The sequence below is a fragment of the Patella vulgata genome, chromosome 8 (genome assembly GCF_932274485.2).
Source record: "Patella vulgata chromosome 8, xgPatVulg1.2, whole genome shotgun sequence".
NCBI classification, from domain to species: domain Eukaryota; kingdom Metazoa; phylum Mollusca; class Gastropoda; family Patellidae; genus Patella; species Patella vulgata.
Window position 1 is genome coordinate 29,206,516 of NC_065886.2, and position 24,836 is coordinate 29,231,351.

At 37.3% G+C, this 24,836-nt stretch overlaps 1 protein-coding gene across 1 annotated transcript in view; it reads right to left on the bottom strand.

Annotated features, from left to right (window-relative positions):
- LOC126830208 (uncharacterized) overlaps window positions 1-19,002 on the bottom strand; it is a 30,942-nt gene extending 11,940 nt beyond the window's left edge. The window contains exons 1-9 of the mRNA XM_050560546.2: window positions 18,911-19,002; window positions 9,887-10,267; window positions 9,252-9,414; window positions 8,768-8,976; window positions 8,075-8,401; window positions 6,767-7,141; window positions 4,525-4,848; window positions 3,492-3,866; window positions 2,015-2,362 (exon numbers count right to left, since the gene is read on the bottom strand). Of these exons, the coding sequence (XP_050416503.2) occupies window positions 2,015-2,362; window positions 3,492-3,866; window positions 4,525-4,848; window positions 6,767-7,141; window positions 8,075-8,401; window positions 8,768-8,976; window positions 9,252-9,414; window positions 9,887-10,267; window positions 18,911-18,953 (2,545 nt within the window). The 5' untranslated portion in view covers window positions 18,954-19,002. The remainder of the gene's footprint in view (window positions 1-2,014; window positions 2,363-3,491; window positions 3,867-4,524; window positions 4,849-6,766; window positions 7,142-8,074; window positions 8,402-8,767; window positions 8,977-9,251; window positions 9,415-9,886; window positions 10,268-18,910) is intronic.
- Between the last annotated feature and the right edge of the window lie 5,834 nt (window positions 19,003-24,836).

The following is a 24,836-nucleotide window of genomic DNA, read 5'->3' on the forward strand; positions in this document are numbered from 1 at the left end:
TTATTATATCCTTGGCTGATTTGGTCCTACATATACTCTTCAAAAAAAGTAGGGGATATTGAAATGCAAATACCTATGCAGGTTGCGATATGATAAATAGCCATGGACATTTGACTTGCTTTGAAAGTATGTTCACAGATGAAGAACTTATGGCCCCAACAGAACCACTGAGCTGCACATGCGACACGCAATAGCGCCATACGCGTGGGGGTGGGGGGTCATTGTCAAAATTGACACTTCAAGAAAGGGTTGATGGAAACTGCCGCGTACTGGTTTATCTATCCATGTTTGCTTTCCTATCGGTTCTTGCATAAGATTTAATGTTTTGCTTTTAGTGTGTTAGTTTAATTTGATCGGGAGACGTGTTCGTCGACGTCAACGCCAACCGACAACAATGCAAGAATTGGCAGTGGCACTGGAATAGGAGTGGATCAGATTGCACCAAATCGTGATTGGACGGTTGATTAGAAGCATGCCACGACGAATTGCTGAATGTCTGAGGATTGGTGGAGCAATTACTCATTATTAAGACAAAAATCAAAACTGTCCATTTTCACTTTTGACAGTGTATCTCTTTGCGAGTGAAATGGGACCGTCCATATGAACTGTTTATGTTCATGTTTAGGCAATTGGTCTGTTATTTACATACACTGGTTACCTCTAATAGAAATGAAAATGAAATGAAATGGGGTTTAACGTCCTACTGTTTTGCTCCTAAACTGGGCTAATGAAGACGGCCATACGCCATACAGTGGGCTATGAGGTAAATTTTGCCCGAACAGCGGCGCTACGACCTACTCTTATATCGAATTCCAACTGCCAAGGGATCTTTTACGTGCACGTCAATTTTTACACGGGACCTCGGTTTTTCGTCCCATCAGAACGACTAGACGGCTGTCCTTGTCAGGCCCTCCGTATTGCATCACTGACAAGGGGAAACCACGCTAGAAAATCTCGATGAACTTTCTCGGCAAATGCAGGGATCGAACACCCGACATCCAGGCTAGCGAACCAGCGTCTTACCCACTTAGTCACGCGATCTCCTTACCTCTAATAAAAACAGCAGTGCATTTCCGCAGTTTTGTTTTGTTTCTGAATATCCCCTACTTTTTTGGAAGAGTATATGTGTGTGTTACCATATATATGTGTTACATTAAAGAGGTTAGAGTACTTCTTTGTTTACGGAAGATAAATGCATAAATAAATTTTAAAAAATACGTCCAGGTAAAAAAGTTAATACTTATATTAAGTCAAACGAATATTTATATCAAGTGAACATTTATATCAAGTTAATATTAAATTTATATCAAGTGGATATTTAAATCAAGTCAAACCAATACTTATGTCAGGTCAAACGAATATATCAAGTGAATATTTATATAAGCTGAATATTTATATCAAGTGAATATTTATATAAGCTGACTAATTTATATCAAGAGAAAATTTATATCAAGTTAAACGAATATCTATATCAAGCAAATGTAAATATCAAGTGAATATTAATATCAAGTAAATATTAATATTACGTGAATCTCTCAATACATTTGGTTTAACGCACCTCAGTAATCCGTCGATCATTATTTACGTTACAAATTGTTTGATATTTGGCGCGTGGTCTGGTCTTACGCGTGTTGATCCCACGCTTGTAGAAGATGGGCTTCAGGTAACAATACTAGAACATAATGGTGCAAAATAGGCATATTACTTGATTTTCTTCAAAAATGGTGAGTTATATCGTAGGAAATGTATTTCAATGTTTGGCTATTCTATTTGCTTCCCTATATCACCAAAAAGAAGCAAATCATAACCCAATACTACCAAATACTACCCATTATTATTAAATAATAACATAATATCGTCAAATAGCAGCACAGTGTTGGTCGATTTTACTGATGATATACGGTTTAATATATTGCACATCATGAATTGTATTATTAATATATAAAGATTTTAATTTATTACACTCCATCCATACAACAACTTAATTGGTTTAAATACGAGAAAAGTTACTTACCTCCAATGCAGATGCTAATACTCTTTGAATGGGAAGTCGACTGTCCAAGTTTACATGTAAATCGCAGGGCATTGTCATCATCCCTTATCACATAAGTCAACGATGTGCGTGAAAAGTTACCGCATTGTGGATTATATGATGTCTGGTTCACTACGTCTTGTTGATCAGAGAGTGGTGGAATGTTAGACTGGGATATATAATTGGAGAGTGTATAATATTTCGAATACACCCACGACCACTGATCTTGATAAGTTCCTGTATATCCGCTGCACTCTAGGGTTATCGTGGTGCCACGTGAGTAGAACGGCATTTCTGGTTCTCTCTTTATGTCAAGGTCTCTGGCTTCAGCTTGAAATGAAGACATAAAGTAAAATATGCAAGTGCACATGATGATGAATGGAAAAGGGGTAGGCCGCTATTGGCCAACGTGAATTTGACATAAGTTTGATATCTGTGGCTATATGGGGCTATCTGTGCCACGAGGATCGGTTTGGGGGGGGGGGCAGGGAATCTGTTATATGTACTACTACTCGTTTATATACGGGTCCCCAATCTTTCTGCCCGCCCCATGGACATCTGGACTGAAAAAAACATAAAGGTGCTCATCAATCCACGTCGCAGTTAAATTCAATGATATATATATATATATCATAGAATTTCTTACTTTGACATTTTGGTTTATTTCTAATTCTATTGTCTGTGCTATCGGTGCAGTAATGCACATTGTTTAGAAACTCTCGATAACATTTTGACGACGACGAATATAAGTCTGGACCAAATAAAATCTTCGTATCACAATGTACCTAAAGTTGTTATCATATTGTCTAGGAGCCACTTCAAATTTGAATGATCCAGGCTAGGTGTGAGTTTCCATCTCCATAAAGTAATGCTTTTATCCGGATATGATTAACATAATATATCTTGACATACATCTGATGAGATGCAACCTTGGACAAGAAAATATTTGTAAAATATTCTAAAAATTTGTTCGTTATCTTCGAAATAAAGGAAATCAAATTAATTTAGATAATTATTTGTAAACGTGATAGCGGAATAAAATGAAGTTCTCTCATTTAGTCAAGTGACGTGGTATGTGACAAGGAGTGAGGTCGCCTGTCTAATCCCATAGGTTTTCTCTCGGTCTCCCCATTGTTAAAGATCTTTACGCGCATATGAATTGTTGGAATAAAATAAAATCGTATTGAGTGGAGGTTTAAAACATTTCTTGGCAGTGTAAAGAAACAATATAGAAGATTCACCCAAGCGATTGACAAGGAGTAGGGTCGGCTGTCCAACCTCGTGGGTTTTCTCCGGGTCCTCCGGTTTCCTCCCACTGCTAAAGATCCCTACGCGCAAGCGAATTATTAAAATAAAGTTAAACCATGTTAGTCCCGAAATGACCTAGTTTGTGTCGAGTGGACGTTAAACCCCATTTCTCTCTCTCTCCCCCAATTAATTTAGGTAATTTATAACTTACTCTGAACATTAACAACCGTATTGGCTTGTAGAGTTTGATTACCATCATCGGTAACACCATTAGTAGAACAGATATACTGACCAGCATCTGTACAATCAGGATTGGTTATAACCAGTTGAACATATGATTCCCTGATTCCTTTAAATTCTCCACTAATATTATATTTGGGTTGAATAATTCCAGATCCAAGAGTAGCTCCAGCTGCAGATATTGATGCTAAGATTGTTGGAAATTCTGGATTGTGTTTTAGTATCTGGATGTAGTTCAGGGATGTAAAGTCTGATGTTTCAATAGCAGAACATTTTATTGTTACATTCGCTGCTCGGACTGGTAAACTGTCTATTGGTGTTACCTCAACACGTGCGGCATCCACATCTATTAGACAAAAAATGCATAATTTAAATTAGTACTGCTGTTACGGGTCAGACAGTAATCTTTTTAACTATTTTATTGAAGCCAATTGTCCTGTTTAAAATTATTGTATGATTTAACTTCTGTGGAAGGGGGCGTTCTATAAGCCAGTATCACACATACACACATGAATAAATGTGATCCATATATATATGTCTTCGCGATTACGAAATACATTATAGTTCAGTTGCAATGCAGGGTTATAATGTTGTCATCCGGTAAACTAACCCCGTTGCCTTATCATTAATACCCCCACCCCCTCGCCTGCTCGATCACATGATACAGTATAGTTCAGATGCAATGCAGGGTGATAATGTTGTCACCCGGAAAACTAACCCCGTTGCCTTATCATTAATACCCCCATCCCCTCGCCTGCTCGATCACATGATACAGTATAGTTCAGTTGCAATGCAGGGTGATAATGTTGTCATCCGGTAAACTAACCCCGTTGCCTTATCATTAATACCCCCCCCCCTCGCCTGCTCAATCACATGATACAAACAAGCCTTAAAAGCCCAAAAGAATATTGTATATCATAGTAATGCCACGACCAAAACAAGTTAATGATAGATGTAGCCTATATGAACAAAAGCTCCAAGTAAACGGGAATGAACTGACTTACTGGCTAAATATATTGTTGTCGTCCTATTAGCTGGTTCTGGACCACCGACTGTACATCTGAAAAGTCTTCCATTGTCATCAGTTACTACTTTATGCTTTAAGATACTTCTTGTAAAATATTCACAAGTGGTAGATGTTAGTGCTTCAATGATGCTATTGTTTACGCTTTCCATATTAGGATAAACAACCCAGTCACCATCAGTGGATTTCCATTCCCAGGTAATGTTTTGTGGGGGATTTCCCACTTCACCATTACATTCTATATCCAAAGTCTCGTTGATGTTAGAGAATCTTCTGTTAGGACTGGTTGTCATTGTTAAAGGACCTTAGAGTTAGACAAAGTTAAACTGTTTCAATGGCATTTAGTAATTGAACTAGAGTATACAGGTCACAATTCTATGGAATACAATTACTGCTTATTACTAAGCGACGTTTCGACTAGGCTTCTGTAGTCATTATCAAGCTATGATGAAAAATGAAAATATGACAGGACAATATATACATGTACACAACAATACTTAGTTAATGCTGACAAACCAGAGATCTCCCTTAATTACGTGTACCTAAAGGTAATCTAATTTAATTATTGGTGATTTGATAATTAGGCACTTGGGTACTATATCGGCATCCATGCATCGCATCAAGAAAGTAAGATTATTACATACATGTACATATTTTCCTTCTGTTCTTCGTATCTGATCAATGAGTTTGACTGCCACATCTCCATACTGATGTCTGATAAACTGTTTAAATGGCATTTAGTAATTGAACTATTTAGACAAAGTTGTATGTAACGTTTTAAATAGTGAATACATAACAAAACATGAAGAAATTAAATTCGCTTAAAGAGACCATCTCGATTTTAACAGTCCGTGTACTTAAGGCCAAAATATCGAGGAATGGTGGATTTATATTGTCTCAAAATTTCAGCACAAAATATTGAGTCGTTTGGGCGTAACCCTTTTAAGATTATTTTGTCATACCGTTTTTAGGACGCCGAAGTTTGTCTAATGGTTTGCTTTGTTCGTGCTTGGTTTCATTTTATTTTTATGTCAGATGTTAACGCAGTACAATATTAAAAATAAAAAGAAACGGAATTAAAGGAGCTGAATCGCTAATATTTGGGACCTAGAAATTGACATAAATGGGCCGCAACGCATATAATAATGTAATATGAATGTATTTAAACCGATTTACATTCAATCATTTGCATTTTTCAAATCAGTTATGTTCGGAGAAATACGCCAGAAGTCCCAATTAAACGGCAATTTCTAGCGTCTGGTTATTCCAGTCTACATAGAATTTATTGCGCATGCTCTCCAGATAAGAATATGTCGTCACCGTTTGGCATGACTTTTGGGATATATCTAGCATCGTTTTTTCGAGTCCATACAAATGGGACAGAAACGCGTTATAGTACACGGTTCGTGTACCAATGGTAAAATGTTTATCTTGTCTTAAATATTGGATATCAGAAGCACATCTTTTCCCGGTAAAATCACAACATCAATGTTGATTTTAATTCGTGTTTTCAATGTCGAAGACTATGGATAATATTGAGTTAGAGACTTAGCTACTTTAACATATTCAGATTATTACCAAGTCTAGTTTATTGCACGTGATACCACTATCATGTATTGTAATTACCCCGCTGTGACGCATATTTAATGACCTCTTATTTAGTGTTATAGCACGTCAACATATTATTCCACTAATTTCTAGCCACATTACTTACAGCGCAGTGCATATTTATTTGTGAAGTTAAACAACTTTTGGTCACTGGCCCTACATCTTATATATAAATAAAATTAAAGTTGTCTTTGTGCGGGTGTGTTCGCCCATAACGACCGCTTCGTCACCGCGATCCACCGTAGTAGGAAATCAACCAGCATGACCCGGTGAATGTTTCGTCGCCGCGCTCCATCCTCGCATATGTCGTATCAAATTAACCAGCATGATTTCGTGAATGGTTTTGCCCATCGAATTTGAGCCCCGGGCGAATTTGGGCCCCGAGCGAATTTGGGCGAAGCCGGGTATCCTGCTAAAATTCTATATACTGACGAACGTTGGCAACGAAACAGGGAAACCGCGATGTCACTCCGTGACATTGTGTTAACATTTAATTAACAACAATGTTGCGTTGAGGCGTATTTCCTGCATTTATCAGCAGTCCTTTTATTATAAAGGCAGCAACTCAATTTAGCATAATTGTTATGAAATCGATATAACAGATATAGGCTTACGTTCAAAGGTAACAGTGACTGTAGCTTGTAGACGTTGAGTCTCCGAACCAGAACTTCCCACCGTAATACACTGGTACTCAGCTACTTCCATACAATCGGGGTTCACTACATCGATCTGCAGATATGATTCTGTTATTCCAATAAACTCCCCACTGATGTTGTACTTGGGTTGTGTCAAACCAGGACCATGAGTTATACCAGAAGACGTAATAAAAGCTATACGTTCAGGCGAACTTACAGAACGTCTTGTTATCTCTATATATTCCAGCGAAGTATAACCGCTTGTTTCTATTGGTGAACAGTTTATAGTTAAATATGAAGCCCCAACTGGAAGTTTCGTTGATGGTGAAATATGAATTCGTGTCGCGTCAACAACTGTAATGGAATAATCAATACAAACAACCATAGAAAACCCAGACCGAAAAATTTTAAATTTTAATAGCTTTATTCTTATCGCTGACCAATGCCGTCACTGGTGCATTCCAGAGACGTACAAGAAGTAACTCAAAAATTAATGTCAGGATAATGTCGTCAAACTATAAAGAATAGTGTTTCCGAGATTCTGCAAGCTACCCTGGAAATACTGGAAATTGCTTAAATTCGATAACCATGAATACAATTTGGCAAGGATTTCAAAGGTCAGCATCGGAAATATTTGAAATTGTGCTGTCATCAGACTGGTTATACGACAACCGCAGACTCGAAGCCGAAATCACATAGATAAACGATTGCTTTCTATATAATGACGAAAACAAAGACAGAAATAAGCAGCGGTTGCCATGGAAAATACGCCCACGTTTTGCAAGAGATGGACAGAGAACAAGCTAAAAAAGGAAGCGATTTTTCGTACAATCAGGGGCCATATTCCAGGAAGTTACGGTCCGATATGCGTGAATATCCAAAGGAACCCAAATATATAGACATATATTTGAAGTTTCATCAAAACTGGATATGAACTGTGACCTCTAGAGAGTCCACAACCTTGGTATTACATACTTTTACACTATTTGCATACAAGGAGTAGCCATTTTGTCTGACAGTTTCGGTCTGATTTTCACGAAATTCGAACTCAATCGTCAAGAATCGGATAAGAATTGTGATCTGTAGAGTGTCCACAAACAAATTGTGGACGGACGGACGGCCAGGGGCGACGACAATATACGTCCACATGAAAATGTGGGCGTATAAAAATACTTACAGGCGAGGTTAATAGTTGTCGTTTCACTCAGTGCGTCCACATTTCCAGCAATACATCTTATTATATGACGGAAACAAAGAAATAAAATGAACTGAAACGAAACAACTTACTGGCTAATTCAATAGTCGTCTTTACACTCAGTGCGTCCACATCTTCTACAATACACCTGACCTCTTTACCATTATCCCCTTCTTTAACCTTGTAGCTTAAAGAACTTCTTGTAAAATAATTGCATCTTGTAGAATTAGGGGGAATGACATCACCGTCTCTTATATCAGAAGAACTAGGATAGGGAACCCAGTTATTACTATCCGGTAGTTTCCATTCCCAAGATATATTTTGTGGAGGATTTCCCACTTCACCACTGCATTCTATTTCTAGAGTTTCGTTGATGTTGAGGAATCTTCTGTTGGGGCTGATTGCCATTGACATGTTACCTGGTAAAAGCAATTACAATAGATAGGTATTTAACAAATTGATTGGTAATTATCGATACATCGACCACATCAATTCGCGAAACCTGTGATGTTTATAGATTTTATAACGTAAACTGTTTTCTTTCGAACACTGAGTTGGCAAAAAACCAGTTCAAACATTCGGAATAGAAATATTAATCGAAACTAGGTACGATTTTATAGATATACAAATACTGATTATTAATATGCATCATTTCCACGAGGATACTCAAGCATATGATATTATCCAGTATTGTGTATCCATAAAATTATACATTGTGTTAATATATTCAATTACTAAACGGCTATCAATTGCTCAATTTTACCTTTACAAAATATCACTCTTACCTCGAATTGTAATTGTTTGGTTATATCGATAACTATCAGGTCCAACACGTGCATCACCAGATGTAACACATTCATATATAGCAGCATCAGTACAGTTCGGATTATTGATTATGATTTGTATGTAAGAATTCCAAGGGGCGTCCTCATCAAACTGACTAGTTACTGTATATTTAGGGCTGTCAAATCCTGGCCCAGAAACATGACCAAACCTATATTAACAAATGCAACGACACGTAGATAACGACAAGATTGTTGAGCATAGTTGAAATGTGGAGCAAGGTTTCCAGGTAAAATAAATTATGTACAGACGACAATCCACTCAAGTGTTCAATACCATGTAAACGTCCATTGAACTCTAACTTTTTAGGAGTCTTTATTAGAGTTTCCGGAAAGAAACCTACACGTACAAACCAAGTACCCAGTCCCGGACTAGATAACAGTGCACGTGTTACCACCACCCCCTTTACAATAAGAACTGTCATACCTGTTTGTGTGTGCAACCTCAGTTGTTTTGTTCTTCAGTATATAAAGACTGTATATTTTCATGTACTCGGATTCATAAGTTGACGAACATCTAATAGTTAGAGATGAATCACCTTCTTGTAAATGTGGCGACGGTGTTACATACAAACCAGTGGTTACAACACCTTTTAAAATAGAAGAATAAGATCATACTACACAGACATGATCTGAACAAATGGATGTTGGGTAAATAAAGTCGTTAACTAAACTAAGTTCATTCCCAAAGACCCACCAGACATTTATATTTCCCCGTGGCTAGGGATGTGAATTTAACTCTTGAACTTGCAGCTACAGGGTGGGACGTTTTGTGTATCCCGTATAGCTAAGGGGTTTGATTTGACTCTTAAACATAAAGCCATGTGTATTCCCTTATAGCTGCTGGGTTGTATTATACTCTTGAATTTGTATTTTCCTACAGATTGATATCTAATTCCTCACTGGTTAAGATCTTGGTCTCCATCCGCCAGTCAGTTTTATTAACTTGCATGGTTACATAATTTGATTCTATGCATTTTCTTTTAGAATTTCATAGATTTGATTTTGTTTAGTCGCAACCAAAATGGATGAAGTAAAACACTTAAATAACAACAAATGTACCTTTAAACGTAACGTCCTTGTCGTATCTTTCGTCTGTCATAACTTCTTCGTTGCGTTTATATCCACGAACTATACAGTTATAGTCGCCAGCATGTCGAGGGTCTGGGTAGTGAATCTCTACTTCTAAATATGAATCTAGTGGCCGGTTTGCAAACCAACGAGCCCTAACTTTATAATTAGGTTCGAAGATGCCGGATTCTAATGTGTGCCTGTAAGGATCTACCCACGCTATCGATTTTGTCCCGTTGTCTTTCTGTATCCATAAATATTGTAATGTGGCAAAGTCATCGGCGAGCGTAGGATAACAAGATATTGTCAGTGTATTTGTTCCAGTTGGTACATCTGCGGAAGGCCGAATACTTAATTGCGATGTGTCTATTCCTGAAATATACAAACAATAACATAATTCCAAAGTCAATAGGAGTAGTCATAGTCGGAGCAGAATACAATGAGCTTCCTCGGTATAAAAGAGTTATCTCCCTTCTCTGAAAGTAGTGTGTGGTACCAATTACTGGATGGAACTTATTGACCCTGTTTACATGATAGGTGTATTTGTGTAGCGATCACATCAAAATTCGAAGTCCGGTGCGCAGTTGTCCACGGAATGAGTGGTTTAAAGGTGTGGGTCCTTAGAAGTGCTGGGGAACCGGGATGGCCAACAGATAGATGGTAGATACAAGGTGGCAATTGTAAGTAGTGCCGGAGAAATATATATATTCCATGAACCCAAGCTTTATACAATAATGTATATAAATTGGCCAAGCTATCATATCTGCCAGTATGCTAAGCTTGGCAATCATGACGTCATATCTGCCAGTTGTATGCTATTAAAATATGCTGAGATTGGCAATCATGATGTCAAATCTATCAGTTATCTGATTATATAATGTATATAAAATGGCCAGTCTATCATTTAGTTTGGGTGTAAGATCAGCTAAGCTTGACAATCCTGACGGCATATCTACTATATTAGTTTTCCATCGGTCGTCTGTACATTCTCGTCCCTGTCGGGCAATGCATGATACAGATTGTTTAGTAAAGCAATAATCATACAAAGCAAATCACCCATTCTTAATTCATTTACTTACCTATGGTTAAGAAGAGACAACATATTAACCCCACGAGAGACATCATGTCCACACTGACCTAGCGCAAGCCGATACTGATATAAAACATTATACCCTCTTATTATTTATAGACGGTGTGTATCTCTCCTAGTATAAATATTACGCAAGTTATCATACTGAAATCCACCACCACGCCTATTGTTGTATAGCCCAAGATATCGTTCCCTGTATAAATTTGCGTAAGCTATCACACTACCACGAGGTACTGATAGCTATTGTGAAATATTTAGAATGTTTTGTGACTCGTTTTCAAATAATTCGTCAGTATGTGCCATATTGTCTTGCGAGTTAACACATCATTTCTTTTCGAAGACATTTCAAAATCAAATAATCTTTTCCAGTAACCTTTCAATACTATTTTCTGCACCAACCGGGATAATGAAGAGGGCTATGTGTAGACGCTCTTCTTTGCAAGGTCCTCCTCCCTTGGCCGCTAAGAAACCAGACTGAAACATACCAAAGAACGTCTTGGCCAACACTGTGAACGAATCCGAAACTCATCGATTTCTGGGAAAGAGCCCCCACGGCCCCAATTTCGTTTCGAAGCCGCGGTTAAGTTGTCGTTCGACGTAATGAAGTAATGATACAGTTCAGAACGCATCACGTTATTTATAGTATGCGCCTAGAATTAAATGTATCATCTATGAACACATTGTATACATGACGACCACTACTGATATTCAGCGTTATCCTGCCTTTTGTTACCCCCGCCCCCATTCTCTAATAAATTTGTTTACGCGATAGTGACTTCAGTTTTTAAAGGATTTCGTAATTTTGTTTCAGTTTTGTTTTAAAGATTTTGTTGGTGTCATGAACTGATGAACCCTATATCGGTGTTCAGTGTTCTGGTACCTTCTGTTCCGTTAGCGTGTCAGACACTACAGTTTTTAAGATTTGGGATTTTTCCAATTGTGTGTGAAACGTTAGGGACTGTGCAAAAATTAACCCTATTGAATCACTAAAGTGGGAAGGATGAACTCGGTTGATTCTCAGCAATCTAAGATTTTCTGTTACAGGGCTATAGTATTTGTCCGGAAAATCTTGTGAAGATTAGATTTCGGGAAGAATAACATTATTAAATTTGGTCAACATCCAAGTTTTTCATTCACATAAGTTACTGATAAGATATAGCTGCATGTGTGGGCGTATTTCCACGCTTTGTGTTACTACCTTTATTTGTATAAGCGATTAAGAAAAGACATCCCCATAACCTCTTCATCACGAGATTCATCTTCGAAAGTTTACCATCGCTATAGCCTCCATTCGATCGCTACACCCAATACACCCATCTTGTAACCAGCGACAACAAGTCCTATTCAGCAGTGGGTAATAATCCCTACCTCCGAACAATGGAGATAACCCCCTGTTTATTTTTTGTATACTGCCTAGACTATTACTATTGCTCGCGTGTTGTCTTTTCCTTTAAATATACATTAGTTAAGAGTTTAATAAAGAGTTGGCCATTCTTGCTATAATAATTCAAAAATAGATGATAAAAAAGGAAAATATTGAAAATTTCAGAATTACTTTGTTCTGAACGGAATTGTCACTGTTGGAATAGGCATCAATTGTGTCCGCACCGTCTACGAGAATTGGCGATCGTTTGATTGACAAGCGATAACTCCATACACATATTGTCGATTATCAAGTAACATGCTCAATGACTATGGTAGCCTCGCTAGGCAAGCTTTTCATCACCAGTTTCCGGTAGTGACATCAGTGAATAATAATAATAATAATGAAGTTTTATATAGCGTCTTCTCCATGTTGACACATGCTCAAAACGCTTTTAGTAATGGCTCTACTGGTAAAACTGTTGAAACAGGAAAGTCTTTAGTGCGGATTTAAATTGATTAAAAGTTTGTTGATTCTTGATCTGTTGTGGAAGTTCGTTCCATAATCTAGGACCAGCTGAACTGAAAGACCTATACCCATATGACTTTAAATTACATCTTGGAACAACTAGTGACTGTTTATTTTGAGAGCGAAGTGATGTAATAGGGTTGTAGTCATATAAGAGTTCAGATAAGTATTGAGGAGCTGCATTATTGCGACATTTATACACTAATGTTAGTATTTTATATTTGACTGACGCGTAAGCAACTAACAGTAAATCCAAGCTGTATCCAAATCACCCGAGGGTCTACAGGGTTGATTTTGAGCTTGTCGTGTAAATAAAGGTCTGATTAATAATTTCTATAACATCTGAAGCCTAAATAAACTCTTGCAATAGGCAGATTTAGCTCTTGCACAATGTATGTTTAATGGACATGTTTGTCCTAGATCACTTGATACATACAATATTAGTGTATTCAGTTTGTACCAATCATAACAATACTAACAGTCCTGACACAAACTTCAGTTTCATTTTACATCCTAAACCCTATAAGAATATGTGAACTACTATACAGATAAAACTAAAGTATTAGTATTCTGGAGGGGTCACGGTGGCTAAGTGGGTAGACGCTGGCCCGCCAGCCTGAAAGTCGGGTTTCGACCCCTGCACTGGCCTAGAAAGGTCATCCAGATTTTCCGGCGTGGTCCCCTACCCCTCTTGTCAGTGATGCAGGACGGAGGGCCTGACAAGGACAGCTATCTAGTCATTCGGATGGGACAAAAACCTGAGGTCCCGTATACACATGTGTAAAAGATCCCTTGACAGTAAGTTGGAATTCGATATAAGACTATGCCGTAGTGCCGCTGTCCGGGCAAAATTCCCCTCATTGCACACTGTATGGCGTATGCCCGTCTTCATTAGCCCAGTTCGGAGCAGAACAGTAGGATGTTAAACAACATTTCATTTAACACAAGGTACAATTTCATGGATACACAATTACTGAGTTTAATAATACTAAGCGACGTCTTGACGAGAATACTCTCGTCTTTATCAAGCAAGTGATACATATATGTGAATAGTAGACAAATATGTACGGAATATGCAACAAAAATAACAATTAAATACAATTAAAACTTAACACCTTTGATTAGGGGGCCATTTACAACTAAACCAACACAGCAGAAACTCTTACAGGTATTTAGTGGGGGGGGGGGGGGTCTTATTATTTATGAAGATCAATGTATTAACACTATTAATGGGAAACCAATTAAACAAAATAAATTTAAAAGGAATGTGGGGAGGGGTTGGGGGAGGGGGGGGGCTGAATGAATAAGAGTGGTCGCTGATACATGGGAAACCGTAAATATATTAATTCAATAAACTGGAAATCATGAAAGATAAAACCTATCATAATATGGAATATAAAACTGAATGAGGGAAACCGTAAATATAATTCAATAAACTGAAAATCAAGAAATGTAAAATATATTATTAGACCGCAAAATTGGATAAGTACTGAAAATCAAGAAATGTAAAATATTTTATTAGACTGGAAAAACTGGATAAGCACTGAAATAGAACAAAGTATGGGAATCAATCTATAAGTTGGTCATAAGCTTGATTCGTTTTATATTGATGGCCTCAAGAAGTTTCCTGGTTTTCTTCTGGTGATGATTTTACTGCAAGGGTTCTTGTTTGGTCCTATAGAATTGTATGATGTCCGTTGTCGATAATATGCTCTGCTACGGCTGGATGATTTGTGGAGGCCATGGTGACTTTATTCTTACATCAAGTGGACGCTTCTTTTCACCTACATACTTTTCATTGCACGAGCAAGTTATTTCATATAATATACATCCTTTGGGCTGTTTGGGTTGATTTGTTGTGTTTTACTATTAGCTATTTAATATATTCTGAATGGTTCTGACGTCTATGCCCACGTCTTGTTTCATCAACCCTCTAATCGTGTATGAGATTTGGCCTTGAAATAGGAGATGTCAGATTGGACAGTATTTGGCGTTCCAGACTTAGTTCGTTCTCTATGGTGGTGGACAGGTGGTGATGACATCATTAACCAGTTGGTTTGGGTGGGGTAACTGTTATTATTTGTGAATAGTTTTTTTAAATGTTTTAACTCCACGGGTAAATTTTCCGTTGCTTAGTATTAAACCCAGTTATTGTGTATTCAGAAATTTGTACCTAATGTTATGTACAATCACTAAATGCCAATCAAAAAACACATTTCATTTCTTTTTCATTTTGGTTTACAATATTATCTAAGAAAGCCTTTGTCAAATCAGAGTAAACAAGTATAATTTAAATTTCGCACGTCTTCACTTTTTCTAAATATTAAAAGTGGACGATACTGTATAATATCAGTAGATGAATTCCATTTTGTCCTGAGGTGTCCTGTTCATAAATCGATCAGAGAACCAAACATTGAACGGTATTATTTTGTAAGAACTTAAACTCACACAGTTGTTCGCACCAAACAATGTAAAGGTTTCGAACAATCTAAGTATTTTTTTAAACAAGCTATGTGTTGAAGTTAGGATAAAGTTTAATTTACGGTTCGGTAGCTGATTATCATTTATTATTATTGTTCTGAATGACTGTATTATTGTCCCATCAATGTACATTTTCTGTATCTGAATGTCATAAGACATAAATAAATATAAAAGTATGCGGGGTAACGTCCGATTACACGCACGGGTATATCGTATAATCAATAAATATTCAAATTGGCATTCATGAGAGAGAGAGAGAGAGAGAGAGAGAGAGAGATTTAAATGCATTTAAGGAGTCAATGGTTCTAATATTGTAAGTCAATGAATTCCAGAGAGAGGGGGAGAGAGGGAGGGATAACGTCCACTCAACAGAAACTAGGTGATTTGGCAGTAGGAGGAACTCCAATCACTCGTCTACAACCCACTATGTTGGACAGACGACCCTACTGGGTATCGAAACCACGTCACTGGGCTCAATGACAGACTATATGGTTTAAAGCGCATGTCTTAGACTTTCCGGTCGCCCAACACAATGGATGAATGAATGAATAGATGACCGACTGAACAAATACAAGCGTGAAAGCACACAGAGTACACCCAGTGTGGTTATAAAGGTTATCAACATTCTAAACCCATTGAGACACACACACACACAATGGATTATATATTTCGCAATTTCACATATTTTCACCTGTATAAATAAATTGACCTATTTCCGATGTATAAACGGCTCTGTTTATGGCATATGAACACGAGGCTATCTTACTCCAACCCTCCTGCTGTCGCTGTGTTTGAATGCCGTTGCTTTTCATTATATTGATATTCAAATGAGAGAGAGAGAGAGAAATGGGGTTTAACGTCCACTCGACACAAACTAGGTCATTTCGGGACTAACGTATGGTTTAATTTTATTTACATAATTCGCTTGCGCGTAGGGGTCTTTAGCAGTGGGAGGAAACCGGGATATTCAAATGAGATTCATGTTAAATACAAACATTTTCAAAACGTAAGGATTCAAAGACCAGCCAAAGGCTCATATCAATTCGTCTCCTTATTTAATAAATATACTACAAATACAATTGTAATGTACACTTCATATACAAAATATAATTAGTGTATTATATTTTATATTTGCTATAAATCGTGCATATGGTAGTAAATTTAATAGTTTGTGTCAGTTTTAATGCATTACCAAGTCATGATACGCGTACATCGAATAATAGAGAGAGAGAGAGAAATGGGGTTTAACGTCCACTCGACACAAACAAGGTCATTTCGGGACTAACATATGGTTTAATTTTATTTCAATAATTCGCTTTCGCGTAGGGGTCTTTAACAGTGGGAGGAAACCGGAGGACCCGGAAAAAACCCACGAGGTTGGACAGGAGACCCTACTCCGTGTCACTTGTCACGTACAACCGGGAATTCGAAACCACGCCAGTCGACTCAATGACAGACTTTATGATACAGCGCGCGCACGCTAACCATTCAGCAATCCAACCCCCACATCAAATAATAGCAACCGAGAAAGTAATTAATTCAACTGTTATTATTGGGGATTTTTAAATAAATGTATTATTGCAAATGTAAGCTTAATACCATATTCAAGATAACCATCGACTAACCTACTTAGACCAAATGTATCGACCAAATATTCGTTAAAGCTTATACATCCCGTGTGCGATCCCGATTCATCTGGATTTTCCGTCGTGATTTCCCCTTTTTCAGTGGCGTATGACGGAGGGCTTGGCAAGGGACAGCGTATAGTCGAAAAACCGCGGTCCCGGGTACACATTAGCATGCACGGAAAAGAACCCCTGACTGCAGAAGGAGCAGAACAGTAGGACGTTGAATCCCATTTAATTTTCATTCGCACTACTGGTTTGAATTTGAGTGATACTGCACGTATATTTATATGTAATCGATAGGTATTGGACCTTCGCCTTGGCGTTTCAATAGACAGGAAAGGGCGTGTTCTGTAATACTAACCTATACAAACATTTGATGGTGATATTGCAATATCCTAAATCCATACAATAGTAACGGCATTTTTGTTTACTGTGTTCGTGTGAGAAAACGCGAGTGCGGGATGGAATGGGAAGGGGATAGAAAACCCACGAGGTTAGACAGGATACCTTACTCTTTGTCACCTATCGGATCGAAACAATGCAACTTGACAGACCTCATGATCTAAAGCGCGCACGTTTGAGTCCTTAGACCACGCCCTTTACGTGGATAACGAAACGAAATATTAATCAGTATAACATACGAGGAGACATAGAGGTCTACGTTAGAAATACAGGATTATATACCCTGTCTAAAATAACATCTTTAATTTAAGGATTTTATACCCAGTCTAAAATAATATCTTTAATTTAAACGAATACTAGTAGTTTCGGCGAATTTACATTTTGAAATTGTAAGCATTTTATTAGCAATGGTGGTGAATTTACTTGAGATTGTTGGTATATATTTTTGTTTCAAAATACTCTTTAAATATAACACGATTTTAATATTTACTTAAATTGGCTAACCTATTTATATATCTAAAAGTTAATTTCACTGCAAAAATTTTATTTAAATTGGCTAACCTATTGTCATATCTACAAGGTTTCCGATCGTAAAATCATGACGTCATATCTACTTTAGTTTTCCATCTTTCGATTGTACGTTTTCAACGCTGCCAGTTCAATACACACGTTATTATATAGATTGCCCTACAATCACCTAAATGGGCGTCTATCCACACCGACATTTAATTCTTACCAAAAGAAGAAATATTGTTATTAATTTATAAAAATCAACCACGCCAAACGTTTTGAATCAAGCAAACAAACACCCAGAGTACTCAAGTACAACGTTTGAAAACTCCAATTCTTAAACTGGTAGCGAAGTCGGCTACCAAAATAAAGTTTGCGTCCATTTTATAATCTCGACTTCTGAACAGCGATAGGTCGACGTGTCAGGTGAAAATAATTGTCAAATATGAGAATAACAAAACTATGAGAGTGAAAGAAAATATATATTTTGTGGCCTGATGAATATGGCACGTGGTTGAAGGGCAATAAACATCAGATTGCGAGAAGTCGAGAGCCGAGAAGTCCAGGGAAGAGATCTGGAGAAAGCAAGGATTTTCAAACCCTAAAAAGCAAAACGTCGAGAAGTCGAGGATGACAGAGCGAGAAATTAAGATTGCAAAAAAAGACCTCAACAGGTTTCCATAGTTTACAGTAGTCGACATTGCAGAGCGAGAAACAATGGGTATTATTCAAGAAGAATGCCTGTAAGGGAGATTAAACTAAGAAGTTCTCAATTGATATTCAACAATTAGTATGATTAAAAGCAGTTTGGTGACGTCAAATCTTTCTACCTTTCATAGACTTACTACCGCTTTATGACGGGACAGCATGGGTCTATTAACCTTGCGATATACATCATGTACACTCTGAACTAGGTCAGGTCGATACTAATATAGAGATTGTCTATTAATTCCATAATCACCTACATAGCCTTACATTATCTATACAACCAACCTAACAGTTAAAGTACTTACCTGTCATTAAGAAGATAAAGAATATACACCTTACGAGAGACATGATGTCCCCTGACCTACTGCAGGCCGATACTAGTATAAAACACCATTGATAAAACTAACCACTCATATCACTGTTCTATAGACAAGAAATTTCTCCCGGTGTAAATATTGCGCAAGATATCAGATTTAAATCCCGCACAACCAGCTACTGATGCATAACACTGTATTTAAGAATTAAAACTGTCCTTAGAGGAATTGCTTTTCATTTTCAGTGAATCCTGTACCTGTATCACTGGAGTAGGTTAAAGAACAATGGGCGCGAACGACATCCTTTTTTTAAAAAAAGAATAATATAATTACACTTATGAAACTATATACAATGCAATATACAATTTAATATTATAGCATTTAAATATTTACATTTCCTTGAGAGTTAATATTTAATTGTTTACATTTTCAAATTCAATATTCTTATACGTACAATGTGTAAAATACATGATAGATTTATACAACTATAAACATAAATACTAGTTTTAATTGTTTTGTAGCCTAGAATGCCTGGTTGATCGAGATGCACGTACCATTCCCCAACATACCGAAAATAGAGATGACGCGGTCAGATAATACTGGGTTAATCCTCATACTAAAGAGGCACATGGGCATAAGACCGTCACAACCAGGACACTTCAGAATTAACCTATGGTTCAATTTCATTTCAAAAAGTCACTTGAGCGTAGTGGTCTGAGCAGTTTGAGTGAGATTGGACAGGTTTCCTTACACATTGTCCCATATGGATTCAATGCCACTGATCTTACATTAAATGATATAGAGCGTGTTATCAAGGTCACATGCGTTAGACCAGTAGACCATTGGTTACTGTGTCAGTAAATAAAATTAAGGTAGGGTTGTTTTGAACAGATTGATATCGCAGTTAGTATCTGGGCTGTATATAATTTGTATATAAAACATGTTTAGCAGTGCTATTTTACGAAAGCGAAACAGGAATACGATGTCCTTGGTTGCGACAACTTACAGTGATAGTAGCACAGTTAATGTTTTCATATAAGGGGAGTAATAGTAAAATAAAGCTTCATACATGACAAAACCTCGCCTTAAGGAAAGAAATAAGTCAGTGTAGGTTGAAGCTTTAGTGTGAATTCATTAGTTTTGTTGTTTTTTTTTGTATAGAATTGGTATATGAGATCTTTTGAAATATTGGTGGATAATGGGTGTGTCCGGTTAGTCTATATGATCGATAGGTATAGGTATATATCGTGAATGTATTCAGATTTAACATCATGTAGATGGATGGTGTCATTTTGTTAATTTTGAATTGTTTTGTGAAATGAGTACTATTCATGTGTGTGTGTGTGTGTGAAATAGCTTTATTTAACGTCCGCTTCCACCGAGTTGATATCGCAGACAAATTCATGTGTGTAGTAATGAAACGTTTATAGAATTATAATTTAGGGCAATTTAGAAATAGGTGATGGTAATATGTTGCAATAGTGGCATTTATAGCTATATATATATTTTGTTAGCACGGCATTGTTAATGGTTGTGTACATGAAATCCTTATCTTTTTCAGACAAGGACGGACATTGGTATAGGTTTGTCCAAACTTTTGAGAAGTCAATGAGGTATTTTTGGTTGTGTGTGTATTATGTCATTAGACACCAGTATATGTCTTTACGTTTTGTACTGCATGTATATTTGATTGATGTTTTGAGGCTGTTGTAAGTTTCTTTATATCTATATAAGATTGGGAGGTTTTTTTTCTGAGTGGGTATAGCTATTGGCTGCATATCTGGGCAGGGTATCCCTTGTGATAAATCCTAGCCAGTATATGTATAGGCCTACCCAAGGACTTTTGTTGTATTTGATAGCATTTACTATGAGTTATTGTTGCATTGCCTGGATTTTTAGTCCAATGTTTGGTATTTTAAGGCCACCATTTTTATGGTCTAGGTAAAGGTTTTTTCTGTTAATTGTTTTATTTTTTTCCCAGATGAAATTGTAGATTAATGTATTTATGTTTTAGTAATTGAATTTGACGGAGGAACTATCCTAGCAACAAACCATAGTTTTGTGAGAATGTAGGTGTTTAAGAAGCATATTTTTATCGTTATATGATAGCGAGTGGTTTTCCCATGTCTGGGTGGCTGATTTGATTATTTTGACATGCGTTAGCCAGTCTTTTTCCATTTTATTTGTGCCAAACCAAATGTTTAATGATTTAATAACGTCCGTTTTAATGTTATGTTTATATTTCCAGGATAAGAGGAGTGGGATGGTTTGCCAACAGGAAGGATTTCGGTTTTATCATGGTTTAGTTGATATTGAGCCAAAATTTTTGAATTCTTCGAGAAGTGTACTGTATGAAGATAGTCTAGATATTACTGTAGAACAGCCATCAGCATGATGAAAAAGTTTAATCTCTAATGGGTAGTTAGGGATTCTGATGCCTTTTATGAGGATGTTGCTGTTTATGCATGAAGCAAGGGTCTTGGTGCATAAGGAGTAAATGATCATGGATAATCGACATCCTTGGCGAATTGAACGGTTAATTTTAATATTTTGGGAAAGGGATCCATTTACTTGGACTTTACTATTCAAGTTTTTAAACAATATTGTAAACCAATTAAGGATGTAATTTGGGAAATTTATATGTTTTAGTAGATTTTCAATATAATTGTGTTCAATGCAATGGAAAGCCTGTTCTTGATCAAATGATAGAATATAGGCACAGGTCTCATTTGTGTTTATATAATTTAAGATTGTATCAATTGAATATAGGTTATCAAAAATGCCTTTATTTGGTCTGGCTCCAGTTTGTGGTTTAGAGATGGATTTGTTAATAACTCTATTAATTCTTGTGCTTAGTTCGTTCGTTTCTAGAGTTTTACGTCCTCTTTCACCTAAGGTGATATCGTAGACAATTATGCTTAGTATTTTTGTGATAATTTTATAGTCCACACAGGCTTATAGTTCTTAAGTAATCGGTGGTCTCCTTTATTCTTATAATTGATTGTTATTATATCAGTTCTCATTGTGTTTGATAATTCACCCTGTAAACAGATGTTGTTTATTGAGACAGTATTTCAGGTGATTTCTATATTAAATTCTTTGACACCACAGGAACTCCGGGGTATGGTTTGTTCTAAAACTTTGTAGGGCCTTAAGAGTTTGATCTCATCTCTAGATATGAAATGTGATGGGGAATCGTTTTCCGTGTTGGTTAGAGTATTTATGTTACTGTTTTCAATATAGGACTTTATTAGGTTATCGTCAATATTTTGAGATGTGTATAGTTGTTGGTTATATTGGTGAATTGTGACTAAAATAACTTGTTTATTGTCATATCCGTTCACTTGATTCGATATATGCGAGGGTTTTTTTTATATGCCTATGTGTATTGTGTCTTATCTGTGGATTTGTCTTGTGGATTTTGTTTCTATGTGAGACCTCGTTGTCATTCACAAATTGATCTATGAAGATTGCCATCTATACAATGGTATGTCTGACTCACTCGCGTTCGAACAGTATGCAGGTCCGTATACAATGAATGATTTGGTATGAACAGAATATCAGCTTGCTAGACATTTAAATACAGACTGGTCATTACAACAAAAGTTTAAATTAAGATAAGATTCATGTGTTCATTGTATCCTCCTATTTCTCCTTGGTCAAGGTCAAGTGCAGGGGGCCACAACATACACAAAGAATTACACATGACAAACCTACAATGTCGACCTAAAATCTCCAATTTGAAGCTTGAAATGTAACTATTTACTACTTTCTAAACTTGTCCATGATTTTTATTGTCGAGTTATCATCCAGTGTGAATATGCTGAATTAGCGCCTAGAACATTAGTATATTCATATTTCTAAGAGATATGTAATGAAACATTGACTACAAAAAGAGATCTTTGCTGGGAACCCATAATATCTATCACCTACATACCGAAAACTAAATATAGCTAGATGTTCTTTGCCCAGGAAGCGCGTCTCTAGTCTTATATTCAGAATGCTAGAAACCTAGGTTAATGTGATATATTACTATCTCAAATTTTAATGTGAAACCAATGTGAAACTATTAAAACTTTGACAAAACAAAATGATTGTTAAAAGATGTGTTCTTTATTTTATATGGAACCGATGGTTTTGTAATATACTAAACAGCAAAACTAAACGACCCGTCAGTACGATTTCAACATCTGAGAGGCACTTTAATCAAATCGTTCTAGAAAATTACTTGCTAAATGGATCAAAGAATTTATTGGGAACAGTATGTTGACACATTAGTGATTAATTCATCACAATTCCAAGACATTACGAGAAGGTTTAGAGTCTGTACACAGTCTATACATCAGTATCTGGTGTGTCCACCGCGAGTGTCAATATGCAGGGCAGCGTCAGTACATGGAGTGGACCAGACGATTGATGCACGCCATTGGCACCTGGAACCACACTCAGAAGTCTGGCGCAATCTATCGGCCGTGTTTGGTCTCGGTACGGCGTCATTAAGTCTCCTCTGAATTTCATCCCAAAGATGTTCAATCGGGTTTAAGTCCCGAGTAACTCTGGCGGTGTGGGCACGGGCGTTGTCATGCTGGAAAACGTTGTTTCGATGACGTGCGAAATGTGGTATGGGGTGGGGTTTGAGAGTATGATGGATGTAGCGCACTGCTGATTTGCCGCCTCCTCTCTCTGGACCAAGATTTTGGAACGCCACAGAACCCGTCTCTCTGGTTCAGGCCGGTTCCACCCCAAGCCATCCATTATGCTTGGACCTCCCCATGAGCCTCGTTCCATGACACATTGGTCAGAATAACGCTGGCCACGTCGACACCATAATCTGATCCTGCTATTTGCAGTTGATACGCAATACCAGAGCAGTTCTCCATTGCCTGTGTCGCCAGTTCTGGTGTTGTTGGGCAAACTGTAGACGTTCACGTCGATGGCATGGGGTGAGCATCGGTTCACGGTAAAGTCCCCGTCTTCATTAGCCCAGTTCGGAGCAAAACAGTAGGACGTTAAACCCCATTTCATTTCATTTCACGGTAAAGTCGACAGCAATGGATGTTCTCTCTGGTGAGACGTCGGCGCACTGTGTCGGTACTGATGGGTCTTCCGTGTGTTCCCACTGTCTGACGTGCTGTCTCAGATGCCGGTGTGAAGGGATTCTGCACGTGCTGTCGCACAACATGGCGGTTTTTTCGCCTTCTGGTAACCCTTGGTCTGCCAGTTCGGGGGCGATCATCCGTGCAGCATGAGTTACATAAAAGTCACGGAGAACACATTACCATCTCAGAAATCAGGTTGCATTTTTGAGAACATTTCCTGGGTTCAATTCTATGGTTGCTAAGGAACGTTATTGCTCAGGTAAAGTTGGAGATGTGGTCAAAAATATACAATAAAAACATTTGGCAAGTTTTATGCAATGCGTCTATTCAAAGTAACATACCAACCTGACGTTTCTTTTGCTGCTTAATGTGTGTGTGTGTGTGCAAAAACTAACTAACGTTAAATATTAAAATATTGACAACGCTACCCTTGCATGCACCTACACCACCTGAGCAATATGTCTACCATCTGGGATTTCAGAAGAAGGGGAAAATTTTTTTAAGCCAACAGTGAGGCGGGTGTCCCCCGCCGAAAACCCCAAATAAACAGATGACAGATATTAATTATTTGCACATTTATCTTTTTCAAAAGTATCGAGCAAACAATTTGATTATCTATACTTAATCTTCACTGTTAAACTCAGTCAAGGTTTTGAAGTACCTGGTAGTGACACTAAGTGTCAGCACTTTCTTCCATCAAGCAGAATCATACTTGTGACGTTCCAAAGTCTCAACCAATCAAATTGCTTATCTCTGCTTATCCTGAGTGGAAAATAGGCATGATCGAACTCCATCAAGGCATTGACGTAATGAACATC